The sequence below is a fragment of the Tyto alba genome, unplaced genomic scaffold, assembly GCF_018691265.1.
Source record: "Tyto alba isolate M040663 unplaced genomic scaffold, T.alba_DEE_v4.0 Super-Scaffold_2, whole genome shotgun sequence".
Classification (NCBI taxonomy): domain Eukaryota; kingdom Metazoa; phylum Chordata; class Aves; order Strigiformes; family Tytonidae; genus Tyto; species Tyto alba.
In genome coordinates this window covers 60,749,243-60,768,740 of record NW_024881282.1, presented here as the reverse complement: position 1 = coordinate 60,768,740, position 19,498 = coordinate 60,749,243, and the positions used below count along the sequence as shown (strand labels likewise).

Here is a 19,498-nt window from a genome sequence, read left to right as displayed (position 1 = left end):
TTTATTAACTTGACTAAGCAAATCACATTTCAAACAAGTGTCTTCAGAAACATTCTAAAAAGCCATTTGTCAGTTTTCTCTATGCTGGTTGACAAAGCAAATATTCTTGGGTGTGATATGCTTTTACACCAATATTGCTTTACATGGCACTAACAACAGAACAGCACTCAAAAATACGCATGAACAAACATAATGGATGTTCAAGTAATAGAGGTATAGTGGTTAATTCCTTAGGTGCCTCCATCTTTGCATCTGGGGACTAAAGAAACATCCAAGTCTTAACACTGCTCAGCCTTGCTTTTATCACAGTCCAGGAATGATTTTCAAATCATATATTCTGTGATACCCAAGAGTAAGCAGAGGATTAAGTTCTTGGGGGCTTCATGATGTGAACTTCACCACACCAGGCAGTAAAGAGAAAAGGACACTCACACAACATTGGAATGACCTGCAGGGACATGAACACAGGTTGTTCTACCTTTTCGGAGTACTAGAAGTACCTATGCAAACAGACATTCAGGGATAAGACTCAGTCTCTCCAGCTGAAACAGTTTTACTGTGGAAAAGCAAACTTTCATTGGAGCAGGCACTTGAATGCAACCCTTGCTTCCACTTGACTGATGCAAAGCACTCCATTCTCACTCTCCTTTTCCTCCCCTCTTTTTCATTCAATCTTCAAATCCACACTGGCTTGGTGAGGTTTAAACAGGAAAATGTGTAACTGGATAGAAATACTTTTTTAACAGCCATACTGGCTTAAACAGTTCTTTTTGCCACTAAAACAACTATCGAAAAACTGTTTCTTTCAGATGGTTCACTTCCCAACTCCAGCTTAATGTGTAGTATAAAAAGTTGTGCTGGAATAATTAAAGGATTGAGGAGTGGGAAGGGGTCCATTTAAAATGACACCACAGTTGAAAGAAATATTTAAACTATATCTTAAAATTACTTCTATCATCTGAGACCTACTATTAGGCAGTAACTGGTTCAATGACATTAAAACCATAAACAAAAATGCTGAGCAGTATGAAAAAATCAAGCAAAAGCAAACAAGTCAGTAAACAAACCTGTTTCCTGTGAATTCTTGGTCACAGAACATACACATACTATGAAAACTTATGTCATATCTCTCTCGCTGTTGCTGTTCTAGAATTTCTCTCTATGAAAAGAAATGGATACAGTTATTCATATAAAAAATATCATTCCATCACATAAGCTTATTATACCTCTTAATCCTTACTGGTAACAATGAACATACAAAATTAAAATGTGCTGCCGTCAAAAAACAGATGTCAGTATTTTTTGAGGGTGGGTTCTCACAAAAATTATAAGTTATTTCAAAGGCAGCATGTGCTCCAGTCAAGTTCCGTTAAAATTTTCCTAGTATTATACAAGGTGCAAGAAACAAATACAATCCACAGTGAGATTTTACACAGCTATTTAAATGATTCCGTATATAACATATCAGTTTATTGTTTGTACTTATGTTCAGATTTAATTCCAGTATCAGAGAGCAAGTCTATGGGTAACCATGTATTCCCCAGTGGAATGATAAACTTAATTTTACATGGCTAATTGCAGGCAATCTAGAGGACTTTTTCATAATACAGAATGATGATAAAAGCCCTGGCAGTTTCTGCAGGGAGCTATGGTGCGTAATAAACTCAGGGAAAAGGAGAAGCTGATTGTCTTCACCACTGGTCCTGTCTAATGTACAGCAACAGGCTAGGCTAGACACTTTACAACACTTGACCACAATGTTCCCAACAACAGCAAAAGCATGTAGCAGGTGATTTTCTCTGGTGGTGTAACAGCAGCAGTGTAGTTATACTGTGTAGTTACTACACACTTCAGATGGAAAGGTCACAATCATCTAGGACAGGGGAGAATAGGTGCTTGGACTAAAATTTAGCATATTTTCAGTCTGGCAGTACACTACCCTGTACTTGTGTTTTAAGTGCTGCTAACTGGTAAAGGATTTACTTTCTGTGCAATGTAGAGATGCCACTGCTTGCTTCCTGACATCTGGGATGCTGACTGAATTCCTCAGGGGATTTTCTCAATCTCTTTATCTCCCTAGAGCCTGCAACAGTGGAGCTTTATGTTTCTCACCTACCTCTTTAGTACTGTTTTTGTGTGGATTAAGGCCCAAACTTGCCCACAGTCTACATCTAAATTCACATTCAGCTATGCCTGTTGGGCAAGCCCCATAGAAGGCAAAAAAGAAAGAAAAGTAAAGGAAAAAAGAAGAAACCCCCCCCCCAAAGAAGTAAGTGGAAGGCTTGAGCTATTACCATTACAGGCTCAAGTGTGTCCTGCAGCATGGATGGGCTGGTGTGGGTCTACCATACCACGTCCTGTTGCCCACTGAGAGATGGCAGGAGGCTGATATTGCGCAAATAAATGTCCTGTTCATTTCTCTTCCACAAGAGCAGCATGCCGTATCCAGCAAGGGGCGGTGGGATGAAAAGGATGACTGCTGGAGAGAACACAGGAGCATGCCACACCTGAGTTACATTTGGCCTAGGGCCAGTGGCTGCTGTGGGAGACAAGTGCACTATGCCTTAACCTGTTTTGGGGCCCATTTTTAACCACACAATCTGGGAGCTGTAGATGTTGCACATCAGCTAAGGGTCTGTTACCCTGAAAATGGAAATCTTGGGGCTTTTTTGTTTGCTTTTCTACTACAAGGTGTACATTTTCTGTTGGAGCCATGCTCAGCAGCGCCTACTCAAATTCCAGGCCATATCCGCCCATGTCCTGCTGCTTTATGCAAAAGGTCAACTAACAGAAATACAAATTCCTATTTTTCAGGGCTGACTCCTGAAAGGGATAAATGGTGTGTAACACATCTTGTGAATGCCCTTCAGCAGAGACACAATTAAGTAAGGATATCTGTCTGGTCCACACGTGCAGTGAACATCCCATAGAACGTCAGTAAGAACGCGGGCTGCTCTCTCTAGTACCTGTAGCTGTCACCTCTTTTCACTCAGCAGCACGTCTGACATGGTCTGGCTAACCTTGAATTTGAAGGTGTCTGTGTGTAGTTTATATACTTTGTAAAACACACTAGAAACAATCTAAAAGACAATTTAAAGATACCACATACAATTCAGACATTAAGATAGCAAGGGTCTAAACACCCCCACCTTCCCCTTAAAGTTATTCCAATATAGTTTCCTAGTTGTACTCTACTAGGAGGGAAAAAACAACATTCTGCAATATTTGGCTGCCTAAGTCCAGATTCCCATTTCATACAAATTGCTTACTGGAGCCCTGGTGTGCTGCTACTCCCAGTTATGCCTGTGGGGGAAGAAGTGTACTGTATCCTCCACACAGACTGTGCTCCTGCTCCTCTGCTCTATCACCCTTCCCATTTGCCCCTACACCAGCACGCTTGGCATTTGGGAAGCTTTGACAAACTTAGCATTGTTGCTTTATCAATTTACTCAACAGTTTAAAAAATATTTTCCAAGGTAGACACTCCTTTTATAAAATGTTGTCATCATTCACTGCTAGAGGGAACTTTCTGAGCCAGCAAGCAAATCTGGTGAGAAATTAAAAGCACTGGTTCAGGCCAACTACAACAAAAGCCAGAGGTCTGCTCTTCCCTACAGACACTCCCAAACACCCTTCTACCTCTGCTCCACTGTTGTGACTCTGAAGGAAGAATAGCAATTACAATAACTTGCATAAAACTGGACATTTTTCTGAGTGGAGACTTTCAGTTGGTAAGGAAAGTCAAGCTTAAACTGAAGTTATGAGTCAGGAATGGTGTAATTTACTTTAATACCTTGTCCTGGTTTTGGCTGTGATAGAGTTAATTTTTTTCCTAGTAGCTGGTACAGTGTTGTGTTTTGGATTTAGTAGGAGAATAATGTTGATAACACACTGATGCTTTTAGCTGTTGCTAAGTAGTTTTTATACTAAGTTAAGGGCTTTTCAGCTTCTCATGCCCTGCCAGTGAGATGGCTGGAGGGGCACAAGAAGCTGGGAGATGACACAGCTAGGAGAGCTGACCCAAAGTGGCCTATGATGTCGTGCCCACTATATAAACTGGGGGGTAAAGCTGGTTGGGGGCTGCTGCTCAGGAACTGAATGGGCATTGGTCAGTGAGTGGTGAGCAACTGCATTGTGCATCATTTGTTTTGCATATTCTAATTCTTTTATTATTATTATATTTTAAAATGATTATTATTATTACCACTATTATTATTTTCTTCCTTTTCTGTTCTATTAAACCATTTATCTCAACCCATGAGTTTTACTTTTTTTCCTGATTCTCTCTCCCATCTCACTGGTGGGGAGTGAGTGAGTGGCTGTGTGATGCTTAGTTGCTGGCTGGGGTTAAACCATGACAAACCTGCACCACTTTCCAACCTGTTGGAACCGTTGGGGCTGTTAGCATTAATTCATGGTTGAAAGGTCAAAAACGTTTCAGCCATGAATAGTTTCCAAAACTTTTTTAGGATACTGTGTCTTATCAAAGTGTCAGAGAATGAGAGGGCGAAGTCACTTGAGAAAAAAGTAAACAGGTCACAGAATACACATATATTAGTTTTTCCATAATGAATAAAAGATTTGAGCACAGAAAAAAGGTAATCCAAACCACTACAAAAGTAAATGAATCAAATGCCATAGCTTGGTATCAGGAAAATAGTTTACAATATTGATGTAGTTTGTTGAATAATTCCTGACCCCCATCTCTCTTTATCTTTTGTGAGATGTTTTGACAGCTATTTGTCCTCCACTCTTTCTGTCACATTCTATGATTTGCTACCCACCACTTCCCAAATCCATTGCTTTACTGAAGACTCTCAAACTAGTTGTGAAACAGCCACTGACAGAACAGAGATCCCCACTGATATAAAGCAGAATTTAAATTACAGAGGCTTTTAGTTTGAACTCTTTGTCCCCACAAGCCATGTGAAGCTTATGAGATCAACCAGGTGTTGTAAAAAATAAGTTCTCATAAATGACAAGTTCTTGGAAGTACATTTTTAGACAGAGCCCAGATCAAATAAGCATTAGATATGACTGTGACAGTTAGCAGCTTCCTGTGGAATGGTTTCAGGAAAATTTTATAGGACTTAAATAGTTGATCACCTTCAACATAGCAAATGGAAGCTGGATATTACTGATCGTATTTACATGCAACAAAAACGTGGTTGCTTTGCAGGAATACTTAATGTATTCAATAAATTCAAATTCAGTCTTAATAAAATTCCTCTTTTTTTCTGTCTGAAAAATAACCTCTTGTACAGCTCTTAGTCATACACTTCCTAATATATGGGTGATCTACCATAAAAAAATCCAACCAAATTACAAAATACTATCTATTCTGTGTTTTAGGATGTGTTTTAGATAAGGATGTGCAAGTGTTTATACCAGGATGATCATCTTTAAATATGCCAGCACATTGAACTGCTAATACAAAAGAAATTTGATCATTTGTCTGACAATTTTTAATTTGGAGTCTAGAAAAATGCCCTGCACATTCATGATGCTCAGTTTGAGGTTGTGAGGAGTTCAGACTTTCTCCTAGGAGGCGGTAATTTAAAATGTACCTGAAAAAAAATGTGCCTGTTCCTCTTTTAGGAAGCAATATTTTGGAAGAAATTACCTCTTCTTTTCCAGAAGCACTTAAGCACTATGCATCAGCAAGAATTCACACTGATAATCAGTAAAAGATGAAAAATGCATATTTGCAGCTAGTAAGCAGTTTTCCCTAAACAATTACTTTGTCTCTGGTCTAAGACACACAAGATGACTTTAAAAACTAAGACTAAAACCGAATTCCATCGAATGCCAAAAGCTATGGACTCGGGACAGTTGGTTTTATGGTACATTACACTTTTCTGATACTGTAATTTCTGCTACCCTTCCCTCCCACAGACACTGTATCCTAGGTGCTAAATTGTCTGCTGCTGTCAGACCACTAATTTTTTTTTAATCATAAACTCCTTTACTAACAAGGCCCTCATAAATAATTTACGTAGCTATTTAAATGCATGGCTTGGATCACTGACATAGAACAACCATTCACAACCAGCACTCAGCACAAGTTTTGCTGCTTTTGATTCCAACCTGAAAAAATAATTGGTGGTCAAAATTTTGCCTGTTTTTTCTAACTAAATCATTTGGTCCAACAAAAATATATTACTTATTTCCCCAAACTCTGCCTCTTTATAATTACAGCACTTCTGATACATAAGAAATTAAGACAGACAGTACTGCTCTAGCTCCAAGATAGAGGCAGATGACACTGCAGTTTGGGACAAGATCATGCATTATTTTTGACTGCAGTGAGACCTGAATTTATCATTCCTCAGTCCAGGAATCCATTTGTGCATTGGAGGACTGGATTCTGCAGTTCAGTCTGTAAAACTGAGCTAACAGTGGTATGTATCTTCTTTTTTAAGATGTTCAGGATCAAAAAAAAAAAAAAAAAAAAAATTACTACCATATGCCTGACAAGGCAAAGTCCAAAGTTTCTTGCCCAAAGACTTAAGCATACAAACAGTTTCAACTTCAAATATTTCAGTACTGAGCTGGATTGGGGCAAGAGCATACTGTAGCTTGGGGTTCTTGTTGGTAGCTGCCTTGACAGTTCTGGTCCTTTGCTCTCATCTTCTCTAGGCAAGAGACTAGGAAGACAGCATGTTATATAAATGATCACTTAAGAGAAGTTCCAATGAAAGATCTTTATAAATTATGCTATATCCTCAAGGGAGGTTGTTTGCTTAAAGATGTTCCTTTGAAGAGGAAACTTCGTGAATGTTACAGCATGGAGGACTCGAACATCTGAGCACTCAGTCACACTGTTGTGTAGAGTGCATAATTACAGGCCACGTTCCTTCTGTTACAATAATGGACTCATTAATACTACTGAAATCAGAGTGTCTGCTTGAGAAATAAGGTGCTACTGGAGGCAGCAATGTGGGTGTGAATTTGGTTCTAAGTAATATAAGATAGAGACTTCACAATAAGAATACGTATTTTATCAAGCTCTCCTAGGTGATCTCTCAAATGCACAGTTGTAGTTTCTTCCAATTTAAATAAGAGTTACATTTCCCTGCTGAGTGATCACGGAAACTAGCTATTGCTGTAGGCAAAGAAAGCAAATGAAACAGATTCTGGTTTAAAAAAAACAAACCAAACCAAACCAAAACAATCATGCTGCCAGATCACAACAAGATCACAACAATGTACTACAGTCTCTAGAAACTTGCCAAGTACATTATTTGACTATTATACACACCATTAGGATAAATTACTCTTGAAGTAAGAGAATTACGTTTCGTTTTGTGTCTACAGTTTCCTCAAAGATTGGCTGATGAGCTTTAGATCATACTTGTAGCTGCTAAACGGGAAAAATATTTACAAAGAATCATGGTATCAGAAACTTCATGTCTTTCTAGAGACCTGCATCTTAGCTGTATACCAACAGCTTGTCTCCTAACTTTTACATTCAGCTTCTTTCCTTACTGATTGCTGTATTCAGTTCTCCCACTTCAAACAGTATCCTCTTGCCTCTGGAGTATAGAAAAAATATTCTTCCAACTCTGTAATCATTATCATGTCTTCTCCAATGTTATTTCAAGAAGAGTGCCTTTTCTTTAATATCATCAGAGATGCCTGCTGGAGAAGCCCCTCAGGAAACAGCTTAGTTGTAATGTGCATGGGAATACAACAAAATTGTCAGGATAAGATGTTCAGTCTGAAGAACAGTCAACACTTTTGAAGCCAGCTGTCACACCATCCGACATACATGTGTTTGCTGAGTACTTCGTGCACTTTTCCCTCTCATCCAGTGAATGTGAAAATTCATACATAGTTCAGGAATGTCACAAACAGAGTCCCAATGGCTAGACAGACAGACTGGCATGTCAAAGACTAGTCACTAAGGAATGAAGAATGATAGCACAGAGACCCACTTTTGGGACAGAGAAGAGAGGAAAGCAATGGAGCAGTGACCTACTATCTTCCAAGAGACACTGCCTATCTGGAGATGAATCTGAGAGTACTCCATTCGGTACAGGCTGACTACTCAATTGGACATTCCTGACTTTTTACTAGATAGTCAGATAAGACATTACCACAGTATGCTGTGAACAAGAATAAAGTAGGAAAAGGAACGGGTAGTGTTTTCCTGAACCTTTTTGGTTGAGTTCAAGGCACAGGCATAGATCAACATCTTCTGGAAAGGAATATATACCCATGGAAACAATGACAAAATAGGGAGCATTTAAGAATATCGTCATATGGTTGAGGAAACAAAGGCTACCAATGAGCCATCTGACAAGGAACAAAAAGAGCATCTTAGGACATCAGTTTGTCAGCTAATTGGGGAGACTTTAAACTAGGTTTGAAAGGACAGCAACAAAAAACCCAGAGAGAAATAAGAGTTGTGACTGACTGGAAAAACAGGAAGTTTGGGAGAAAATGGTGGTGATGAGGGGGAAAGGATGTAAGAAGGAGAACAAGCTGGACAATCTGCTGAACCACAGATCCTAGGCAGACTGAATGAGTACAGAGACCAAACTATAACTTAACTGGCATTATAATGAATTGGCAAAAGTCTCAGGATCGTAATACAAGTGGTATATATTGTGAAATCTCTGAGGTGCATTCTCCTGACTTATTTTGTATAGCAAGTTGACTCAGGAATAGGGATTTTTTTTTTTTTCTTCTGTACCTTATTCTTGATTCCAGCCTAGTCTGCAGAACTTGAGTTCAAAGTAAACAGTGGGAATGACTAACTGGGATGGCTATAAGGGATTGTTCCCCTAGCTGTCTGTCCCACTTGCTCTTAGGTTCTTCCTCTCTTCACTATTGCTCCTCTTCTTGAGTTGACTCAGATACTGAAGCGATACAGGCTAGAACCTACACTTGAAGAGACTGTAATCAATAACAGGTCAGACAACTCAGGCTTTGAAGGATACTGTGACACTGATGTAGAAGACATTCTTACAGCATGTTCAGGAAGATGAGTCAATTAAAAAAGGGAGGAAGAGTTTCATGATACAGTGAAAACTGAGTAACTGTGCACAGATGCATAAAAAAAAAAGAACATTGAAATTACAGTATACATGTACCACAGGCTGCCAAGATGAAGCAGGAGAAAGGTGAAGTTTGTCTGAACTAAGACAACCAAAAGAAGATGGAGACAGGCTAACACAGTAAAACAGAAAAACAAAAAACAATTTCCCCCTGCCTCCAAATACATTAGAAATAAATGTCAAAGAAAAGCAGAGTTCCATTACTTAATGTAGGAAGAGACTAAATACAGACAAAAGAGGAATGCTTGCAATATTAAGGGCTTCAGTTTTTGTATGAAAGATTATGTCACAACCATTAATGAATTGCATTTAAAACAAAAGAAACAAAGAACTGAGACCAGAAAAGGGTAAGAAAGGGTTAAAAGTTGGACATTACATATTCAAATCTGACAGAATGTATCCCAGAGTCATTGCTGAATTAGATAAAATGATTTCTGACCATTAGTGTAACAAGTCTTCAAAAACCCATGGAGTACCAACAAGGTTCCAGAGTGCTTGGGAAAAGCAACTAAACACTGAAAGAAGGACCTACAGAATTTCAGTTGTAACTATTAACATGGTGACATCATTAGCTACGCTGTCAACACTCCTGATATTGTATTATGTTAAATCAGTCTAGCATCTCGATCCCTTCCGGTGCATAGCTTCAACTTCTTCAACCTTGTCTCGGCTTAAGCTTGTGGCAAACCGCGGATCATACAAACAGCTCATCCTGGGAAGCTGGTATAGCCAAGTGCCTCTTCCAGTTTTGGTGAAGGCTCCTCTTCAGGGTCTTTTTACCAGCAGGAAGAGTATTCTCTTCACCTAAACCTACCAGTCACATGACAGAAGAATAGCTGTAAACACAACAGCTAGACAAGGTCAGCGCTGTGGTAGGAAGTGTGTATTTAAAAAAAAATGTCTGGGGTTTTTACCTTTTTTAGAAAAATTTTAAAGAGAAGCCCAAGTGGCTTATATTGACACTTCCCCTCCTAGTATCTCAAGTCTTGCTGCCAGGACTTCCTTGCCTGGTACTGCTCCACAACTATGAATTCTTTGTCAAGACTGTGTTTTTCCAAAAGTCTGTATCTGTTTTGTATTACATAGCCTTGACAGCTATTTCAGCAAGCTGTGCTCTCTAACCTAGTTCAGGCTCATTCCTTGGCCTCTCTCAATACATCACAGTCACCATAATGTCTGCATGACATCTACCTTGGCTAGCTCTCCTGCTGCAATACAGCCCGAAATATTCCTAAACTGGATTTTCAAAACTGCAAAATGAAATGCCTCAACTAACACATTTTAAAGACAGCATTTGTCCTTGTTTGGGCTTGCTGGTGGAGACAGCTGTTAGGATTCAAAGGCTGCAGAAAAATCAGCAAAAGTTGTATAGTTCTGGTCTTTATTCTGCACAACTCACATGAGCCCATTTGCCAGCTCACTCTTAATTGCTGGTCTTGTCTGGAGGTAAAAGACTTTGCAAAGCAAAATAACTATTTAACTTGCAAGTCAACGCTCAGATTGCAGCAAAAGGAAATGAAAAAATAAACACACTTTATTGCTGTACTAAAGTGGTGACTCCATTAGTCCCAACTACAGCTGCGGCTTGATTTCACAAAATCCTTCTGTAAAAACTGAAGATACAATTTTGATATTTAAACCAGTGCTAATAGCAAAGGCTATTTCACACCACAATAAGAATGCATACCTCTTTCTTTTCTAATTTGATTACTCTGTAAACAAAACCAGCACTTGTTTTGGGCTAAATCCTACACTCTCTTCTGAATGTGAGGAAATGTCTATTTGCGGAGCAGATGAGACAGCTCACCTACCAACACACTCTGCACTCCCTTGACACTGGCAGCAAAGAGAAGGCCTAGTTGGAAGAGGACTGCATAGCACAAAACACCACAAAAGCAGAAACAAATGCCCTTTAAAAAAAGTACAGTCCAATGTGTCACAGACAATAGTTACTATTACAATTGACAGTTCTATGAAAATATTAGTTGCATGCTCAATCACGACCCTCTTTCCTTCCTCAAAACCATAAACAACATGATACATGCTTGAGAAATTAACATCATTATGACACTGCATGCCCACATGCAGTATTCAAGACATCTTTCATAACCTCAAAGGGATTATAGGAAACTAGAAAAGGTACAGAGAAGTGCAACAACGATGCACAGTGAAGAACCACTGAATAGACAGCACCCTCAACCTCAAATCACTGAATCATTGAGGTTGCAAAGGACCTCTTTAGAGCAACTAGTCTAACCCCCAAGCCCAAGCAGGGACACCTAGAGCTGGTTACGCAGGACTGTGTCTAGTTGTGAGTATCTCCATAGACGAAGACTCTACAACCTCTCTGGGTACTTGGTCTAGTTTGATCACCCTCACAGTAAAAAAGTACTTCCTTGTTTTCAGAGGAAATTTCCTGATTCTTAATTCATGCCCATTGCTTCTTGAGCTCTTGGTGGGCACTACTGAGAAGAATCTGATTCCCTCTTTTTCATTCCAATCAAGTATTCATACAGATTGGTAACATCCCCCCTGAGCCTTGAGTTCCAGGCTTAACAGTCCAAGCTCTCTCAGCCTCTCCTTGTATGAAGGATGTTGCAGTCCCTTAATCATCTTTGTAATCTTGTCCTGGGCTTGCTCAAGTAAGTCCATATCTTTCCTGTACCGGGGAGCCAGCACTGGACTCACACTCCAGATGTGGTCTCACGAGTGCTGAGTAGAGGGGAAGGATCACCTCCCTTGGCCTGCTGGCGACACTCTGCCTAAAACAGCCTAGGATGATGTTAGCCTTCTTTGCCATGAGGGTGCACTTCAGCACATAACTAATGAAAGACATAATGTAAGGTAGGTAAGTCAGGAGACAAATCATGAGTGGTTTGGATAAGATTAAGGACAAATTGTTCACTACTTCTAATACAAAAAACAGCCAGGTGTGAGGTGACAGATTCAAAAGGACCAAATGGATGGTTCTCTCCCAGTGTGTAGTTAAGCTGTGCAACTCACTGCTGCAGGAAGATGTGGATACTGGAAGTTTGTGCAGGTTCAGAGTTGGAAGTTCATGAAAGAAACATTTATTGTATTAATAAACACAGATACAATGTTGCTGAATTATGAAATTCTTGAGCTGCCAATTGCTTGAGACTAGAAGAATATGTTGAGAAAAAATCACCGCCAGATCAGGACAGAGAAAATACCACAGACACTTTGCTGCTGCCAAGGATGAGACACTGATCTAGACAAACCTTTTTTACTGATCCAGGATGGCTTCTCTTACAATTAATTGAAAGAGAAGCATGCTAGGCATGAGTGCATCAGCTGCTTTTTTCTGAGTTCATGCCAATCCAGTGGACCTACACAGGAATGAAGATTTCAGCTGAGGCAACTCCAACTCCATGGGAAATCCTCAGTGGCAGAACTACCATAATTCTCCTTTGCAGGAGCTGGGATCCTACGGAGAGCTGTGTAAGACTTGTACATATTCCACAGGTTCTGGTGATTCACTAGTCATGTGCCGTGAGCTGCAGAACCTTACTTTAGCCAGCAAGCTGAAACAGCACTCACAGGGTAGTTCAACCAAATAGATTTTGCCTGCCAATCCCAGTTTTCCTGGGAACTAGAATTTGGTTTTTGTAATCATCTACTTCATTCTCAATGCTTATGATTTAAGGTGTCTTTAGTTACATGCTGTGTATGTACAGACTTGTAATAGAAACATACCAGAAGAAACAGCATAACGAAGCCTGTGTTGACAATTCCCAGGACATAGCTGCCAGCAGTAAACTGAGGAACATATTTATGAAAAGAGGCCTGTACTCTAACACCTCACATATAGATGACTTGTCAGCAGACAACCCTACATCCTAACACAAGGAGACTGGCAACAAGGCTTCTACATATCACGTAACGTTCATTTTTAAATTATCCCAACAGCAAAAACAGACTACAGATGTGTATTTCAAGCAAGAAAACAACAAAAAAACCCTAGTGATCAGCAACCAGGACTAAGACTCACGGAAGCTGAAGTAAGCGAAAGCTTAATGCGAAGGACCAGCCATCCAGAACTGACAACTCCTACAAGATATGAGAGGTCTGTCCAAAGTACTAGGTTGCTATCTGCAAGCACGAAGAACCAGAGTGGCTCATGAGGACTCAGCAGCCAGCATTTCTTGTCCTTTGCATCTCACAGCAACAATACTGATCAGACTTCCTCCACTCACGCACCGTGATACTTGTGAGCGTGAGTGTGAATTAATGAAATCTGGATACAAGACTGTGAATGCGCAAAAACAACTTGCTTGGAGATTTTGTAAACAAGTATCACCTTCCTTTTTCACAGTATCGCACACTGAGTTTTATTTTGCTGATTTCCCTGCATGAATATTATTACTCAAAAGATAGTGTGTCAACGCATTGAAGATTCTTGCAAGAAGAAAAATGTTCAGCACACTCAGGCTTTTTCAGCACTCGGCGTATTTTCCACTTGTGTGAACACTGACATACAACCTGCAAATTTATTCCAAGGAAAAATCTATAAGCAAGGACTTTGTGTATGTTTATGTAGCTGCTAGGGAAAGGAGTTTTAAAAAAAAATATTAAAAAAATCAGAATTTTGCAATCCAGCAGTAAATGCTTTCACTTTAAAATACCCACGAAGTTACCATATATTACACTATGGAACTGTTTACCTCAATAAATGAAACAACAGTAATTTCTTACCAGTCTCTTTTGCTGAAGCTGTTCTCTAAGTAATCTGTCTTCTGGTAAAACATCACATAGAAGAAAATAATTCTCCTGTTCTTCTGTTAAGAGATTAGGAAGTGTGGGTAAGGGATGGGAAGTTGCAGCTGGTTTGAATATTTTTGGCACATAAACTGCTAAACCTCTGGAATGTGTTAAGAATGTGAGAATGTGTTTTTTAATCTATAAAAGTCAGTTATTTTAATTTCATAATTTAATGAAACATGCTTAAATATTTGCATATACATATTTATGTGACCATTACATCATTTATATTGCAGTACAAAAACAAAAATCTTGCCTAGGTTTTCCCTACTATCAGCTTTATTCTTTTTTATGACAGCTCGTCTGGAGACATAAAGCAATTTTAATAATTTATATTGGTTACAGTGTAAAGCCAGCATGAAAGAAACATTAAATCACCTTTAATTTTATCTTTCATGTGGGATTTTCAGTTAAGTAATTGTCAGTTTTCGGTAGTTATCATCATTTGATCTACCATCCCCTTACCCTGACCGATCACATTACCTTTTAACTTCAGATCTTGTTCCGTCTGCAGATATGCACCACAACTGTTTAGTAACACACACTGAAATTTGCCTAATCTACGCTTCTACTTACATGTTTTACCTACATTTTATGTTTAGTAATCTTTTTACTATTTATGTTCATGTCCAATTTAATAATAAACCAAATTGTATTCAAATGAATTACCTTAAAATTACTCAGCATGTAAGAAAATATAAAAGCACAAAAATATTTTGCATTTGAAAGTTACTCATTTATTAATCAAAGGGTTATTTGGTTGGTGAACTGAAGTGATCATTATTAAGTCTTTTATAATTTTAAACTTGCTAGATTTCAGCCTTTCCCATCTTTTCATACAGAAGCCTGTGTGAAGTCAGACAAACTCCATGATTTCTAAGCTATCAAATATGAAGGAGCTAGACATTAAAATTAACCAATTTGGTAACAAACAAATAACAAAGTATTCTCATTGTCCTCTGGAAGGGCTACTGTTGGTTTATAATTCTGGCAAACTCTGGCATTTGGGCACTTGATTTGCAGTTTTCAAATTGAGTGGTGTTAACATTTCACAAGTAAAAACATACATATGTATGAGAAACACAGTTATGGTCTTTGGAGTGATTTTCATGTTTTCTAGGACTGTTTTTCTTAAAATTAGCTTGAATAATTAAAAAAAATTTATTTGCATCCATTTTGTACTCAGTTTTCACTTTCTGCCTATCTCTGACACTGGCTGTGTGCCTTTCTTCCTCTCCTAATAAGCTCTCCATGGAGAATTAAAGGTGCAGGAAAGCCCTAACGTTATTTTATCTGCTTTTAGGTAAACTACATTTTTCTATTAGACAAGGGGAAGCCAGAGAAATGCATCAGCTACTTCTGAGAAAAACACTTCCTTTGCACAGTCATCACTGTCCTTATGATGGTACGTCCCACTGTGCCAATGCTGCAGAACCATAAAGTATGGTCTTTGGTCTTGTGTTGGAGCCCAGAAAATGGCAGAATTTGTACCCCCACCATGAAGATATTGTCTCCTAATATTCTTGAGGCAGTAAGTGCTGTGGTAGGGGAAAGGAAGGGCAATAGTGGCTGTGATGTCTGGGAAGAGTTAGCAGCATCAGTGAGGGTGGTGGACAGGGTGAAGTTGGAAAAGACAGCTCACTGGGAATGTTTTGCCACATTTCTAGAAGGACTGTCAACAATTATTTATGCACAGGGTACCAAAGCTTCCCCAGCCATAATGTAAGCAGCACTGATGTTAGCCCTTGATTTGCAACTGGCCCCAATTTGGCAGCGCATTTAGGCATGTATTGAGCTCATCCTCACTCAGCACAGTGCTGAAGCTCATGTTGCAATCCTTGGAAAAGGTAAGTTTAAATATGTGGTTAAGAGTTAAACATTATTTCTGTGGTTTTCTGACCTAGTGTCAGATTACTTCACAATTGGATGATCAAAGCAGCAGTACAGGCCAGAAATTATCACATGATCTGGCCAACAGAGAGTAATCAAGCTGCATACTTACCTAACGGAGCTTCTGAATTTGTTCTTATCACACTACAGAAGTCTGTGATGGGCTGTTCTGCAAACCTCTTCTTCCAGTACAGGATGTATCTTTGAAAATAAGGGGGAGATAAGTAGTGAAAAAGGAAACATCAGAAAAAGTTTAATAAACAGTTTACTGGCTCTCTTTTTCTTTTCATCCTCTAAAAACTTAAGTGTTTTGTGCTTTTATATTCCTGTCTCTGTTTTTGCTTCCTTTAATCTAGTTTTCAAATTTATTAAATTAATTCAGATTCATTAAAACTGGGTTCAACTATCCTGTCAAAGTGAAAACCAGATTTGCATTAAGCTTTACATAAACACCGTGACCTATTCACATCTTTGGATGGAAGTGCCACTCAGACACATCTTTACTGAAAAGATACACAACAGAGTACTCTCAAATTCCCAAAACATTGTGCTCTGTGTTCTGCAAGATGCAGGCAGGAATCTGAAACTTGGTAAAAACACTAACTTGTCAAAATTGAAGTTTTGGCAGGTCTCCTGTGGAGTTACAGCAAAAGCTGTAGCTTGGCAAAAACTAGAAAGACAGAAAAATTAAGTCCCAAAACACCTGGGGGTAGAATAGCAGGCAGAATAAGGAAAGCCCTAAACACATCTTGAAGGTTGTTTAAAAACATTCCTGTACTATCATTGTTTGTATTACAGCAGCATCAACAGACCCCAACTGAGATTAGGTTCCCACTGAACTAGATGTTACTGTCTAACCAAGAAAAAATCATCACCTTCAATTATATGATGAAGGGAAGCAAGCTATCCTTGTGCTACTCAGAATCTTACTGTAAAAAAAAAATCTGAAAATGCTTAAGTGTGTGCTTGTATTTATACTTATGATTCATGTGCATAATATAAATCATGGGAGAGTTGGTAAGGTAAAGGCTAACTATTCAATGACAGCTTCCTATTGACATGCCATCAAATTAGGAAAAAAATAATAAAAATCAGATATCATTATTATGAGGACATTTCTAAACAGTTGTAGTTTTTAATACTTGTGCAATCTAAAAGTTTGTTTGCCACAGCTATCACATCCCATGGTGGTTCACATCACCTCTATTTACTATCTAACATATAATGAGGACTTCAACTGCAGCAGCCAAGGAATCCGCACATACTTCTTTCTGCTAACTCTGACACGGAGAGGTTTAATCCCTGGTAGAGCAGACAGCTAAGGACAGCGAAGCCAGCATGCATGGCTGAAGATCAGATGCATCATTAGAAGTCAGTGAGAGGTGAGCGTTTTGTTGTCCCCCTACTCCACAGTTTATAACACACAAGGAAACAGTCTTGCTGCTACACAAAACAGAAAGTTTTCCAGAATAAAGTCATCCTTGAGCTTCTAGGACATAAACGTGCAGATGAAGGGATTTCAAGATATCAGTCCCCTGCACTGAAATAAATTAACATTGTTCAGGCAAACTCACCTAACCATAACCGTCTGTGCCATGAAGCTTACTGTTAGGGGATTTCATACCATAAGACTTAACCCAAATAATCCATCATCAAATAAAGCCAATGCCTCGTCATACATCCAGGGAGAAAGAATGAGTGATCAGTGTCCATGAATGATCATGTCCAGCCATGCAGTGGAAGCTTATTTGCCTTATCTCGTCCCCTTGCCCTAATGCCAACTTACCTTTATTCTTCCAAGCTCATAAATAAATAAATAAATAAATTAAAGTTTTCCATTAGCATTACTTTGCTGTGGATTCTCCACTTCTTGTAGTTCCATCAAGAAATGTATTCCTAAGACTGATTGTAACTCATTGCTAAGTATAAAAAAAATCACTATGTCTTTGCAGTTGTTTCACTGCAATTTCCACCCTTCAGTTTAACACCTCAGATTATACTTTCTTTTTTTTGTGTAAAGTATTGGACTATTTCAATGAAATTCACTACAGCAAATAAGAGAAGGCACACTTCAGAGTATCAACTCCATCATTTCACATTCTGGTGCTACTTTCTGTAAGATTTGGCTACCTTCCGATTGCATTAGCAGCAAAAATAATCTAAATGACCATTTTCATGAAAAGGTCGTTTTAAAATACATTTCTATTAATACAGAATAATCCCTCAAGCACACTTAAACTGGTGGACCATGACTGAACGCCTCCAATCCCTTTATTTATCTGAAGAAACCAGCATTATCTCCAAAGAACACTGCATTATTGTTCTGCCTGCTTTCAGCAAAAGCCAAACATAAACAAATATCAGTTTTCAATTTTTAGCAACATTAAGCTCATACATCTGAATAAGGATTTCTGTGGCTTACAATTATTTTCCTAAATTTCATCTTAATATTTCTTTTTTTTTTCTTGCATCTCAATAGACACGTTATCGACTTTGGCTGAGTAACTAACTACAGAAGACCTACCAGAAAATTCCTCGTAGATGAGAAAATAGCCAGCTAACATTTAAACACTGCAACAGAACTATCTACAAACTGGCAGGTACCATGTAGCCTACTGCCTGGCCCATACATTGCTGTGTGTGAAAGCAAAATGCCAAGCAAGCGCCTAGTCTCTGAAGTTACAAGCCAGCTGGGGCCATGCCAGCTACTGGAGGAAGTTGAGAGAGAAAAAGCCAAACATGACCCTGCTGAGATATCAATGACACAGCTGTAGAAGGAGTCACAGTTGTATGTAGATCACAGTACTGTAAAGTATAGTTAAGAATTAAATGTGATTTCTAAGGGGAAATACTGGCATCCTTAAAATAGGGCAAATGAATTTCATCCCAAAATGTGAGAGACCCTGTACTGAGCAGCTTCTGAACAGAATACACAGCTTTAGGACATTGCACAGTGGTAGAAATAGTCTTGTCCTATACAATTAAAACCCCAAATTAGGAGAGTTGATTGTCTAGAATGTGCTTTAGGAAATAAACAGCTTTCTAGTTTGTATGCAACTTGTTGATTAATGACAGGAGCTGAGAAGTACCTAGCATATGGCAAAGAATGTCTACCACAGGAATTGACCTGTATTCTAATATTGAGTCCCCTGGTCCCAGCAACATCTAGGGGCTGTGGAGTGGGACAGGAACAGGAAAACAATCTTATGACCCAGCAATAAAAAGCTCATCAAAAAAGTAATAAAAATCCTCCCATAACACCCCACTGTTATTTTGAAGTATTTTAAAAAGACAATCTCTAGTTTTCTGAAACTTTCTACAATATCTGCACACATACACATTCATTTTAAACAATATAAGCCTTACCTTCTAAAATCTGCAACCAGCTTCATATCCGCTATGACGAGCTTGTGTTCAATAATCATGTGCTTGAGGAGCTGGTTTTGTTCTGCCATGAGATAGCATTCTTTGCAGAAAATGCAAGGCACATAGGGAGAACTTTCTACAGCAGCAGCACCACCTGGATTTTCTGGCAGAGACAGAGGCTCCAAAATACACTCTGTATCTAAAATAAATAAAAAGAATAATTATTTTTTACTAAGTGAGCAAATAACATCACTTGGAGCACTTTCAGGCAGCGCATGTAAAACCTGTTTTGTTGGGTCCCAGTTTTGTGGCATGGATCATTTCAGCAACAAGGTGCTTGGAAGCGAGTTGACAGCATCATTTCCAAGAAGGATGGTGGGAGGCTAGCACAGGACAGT

At 38.9% G+C, this 19,498-nt stretch overlaps 1 protein-coding gene across 2 annotated transcripts in view; it reads right to left on the bottom strand.

Annotated features, from left to right (window-relative positions):
- ZNF277 (zinc finger protein 277) overlaps positions 1-19,498 on the bottom strand; it is a 57,893-nt gene that overhangs the window by 15,032 nt on the left and 23,363 nt on the right. For both annotated transcript variants that reach the window (XM_042793334.1, XM_032998788.2), the window contains exons 2-5: positions 19,101-19,299; positions 15,847-15,935; positions 13,779-13,861; positions 1,068-1,159 (exon numbers count right to left, since the gene is read on the bottom strand). In XM_042793334.1, coding sequence (XP_042649268.1) covers positions 1,068-1,159; positions 13,779-13,861; positions 15,847-15,935; positions 19,101-19,299 — 463 coding nt within the window. The remainder of the gene's footprint in view (positions 1-1,067; positions 1,160-13,778; positions 13,862-15,846; positions 15,936-19,100; positions 19,300-19,498) is intronic.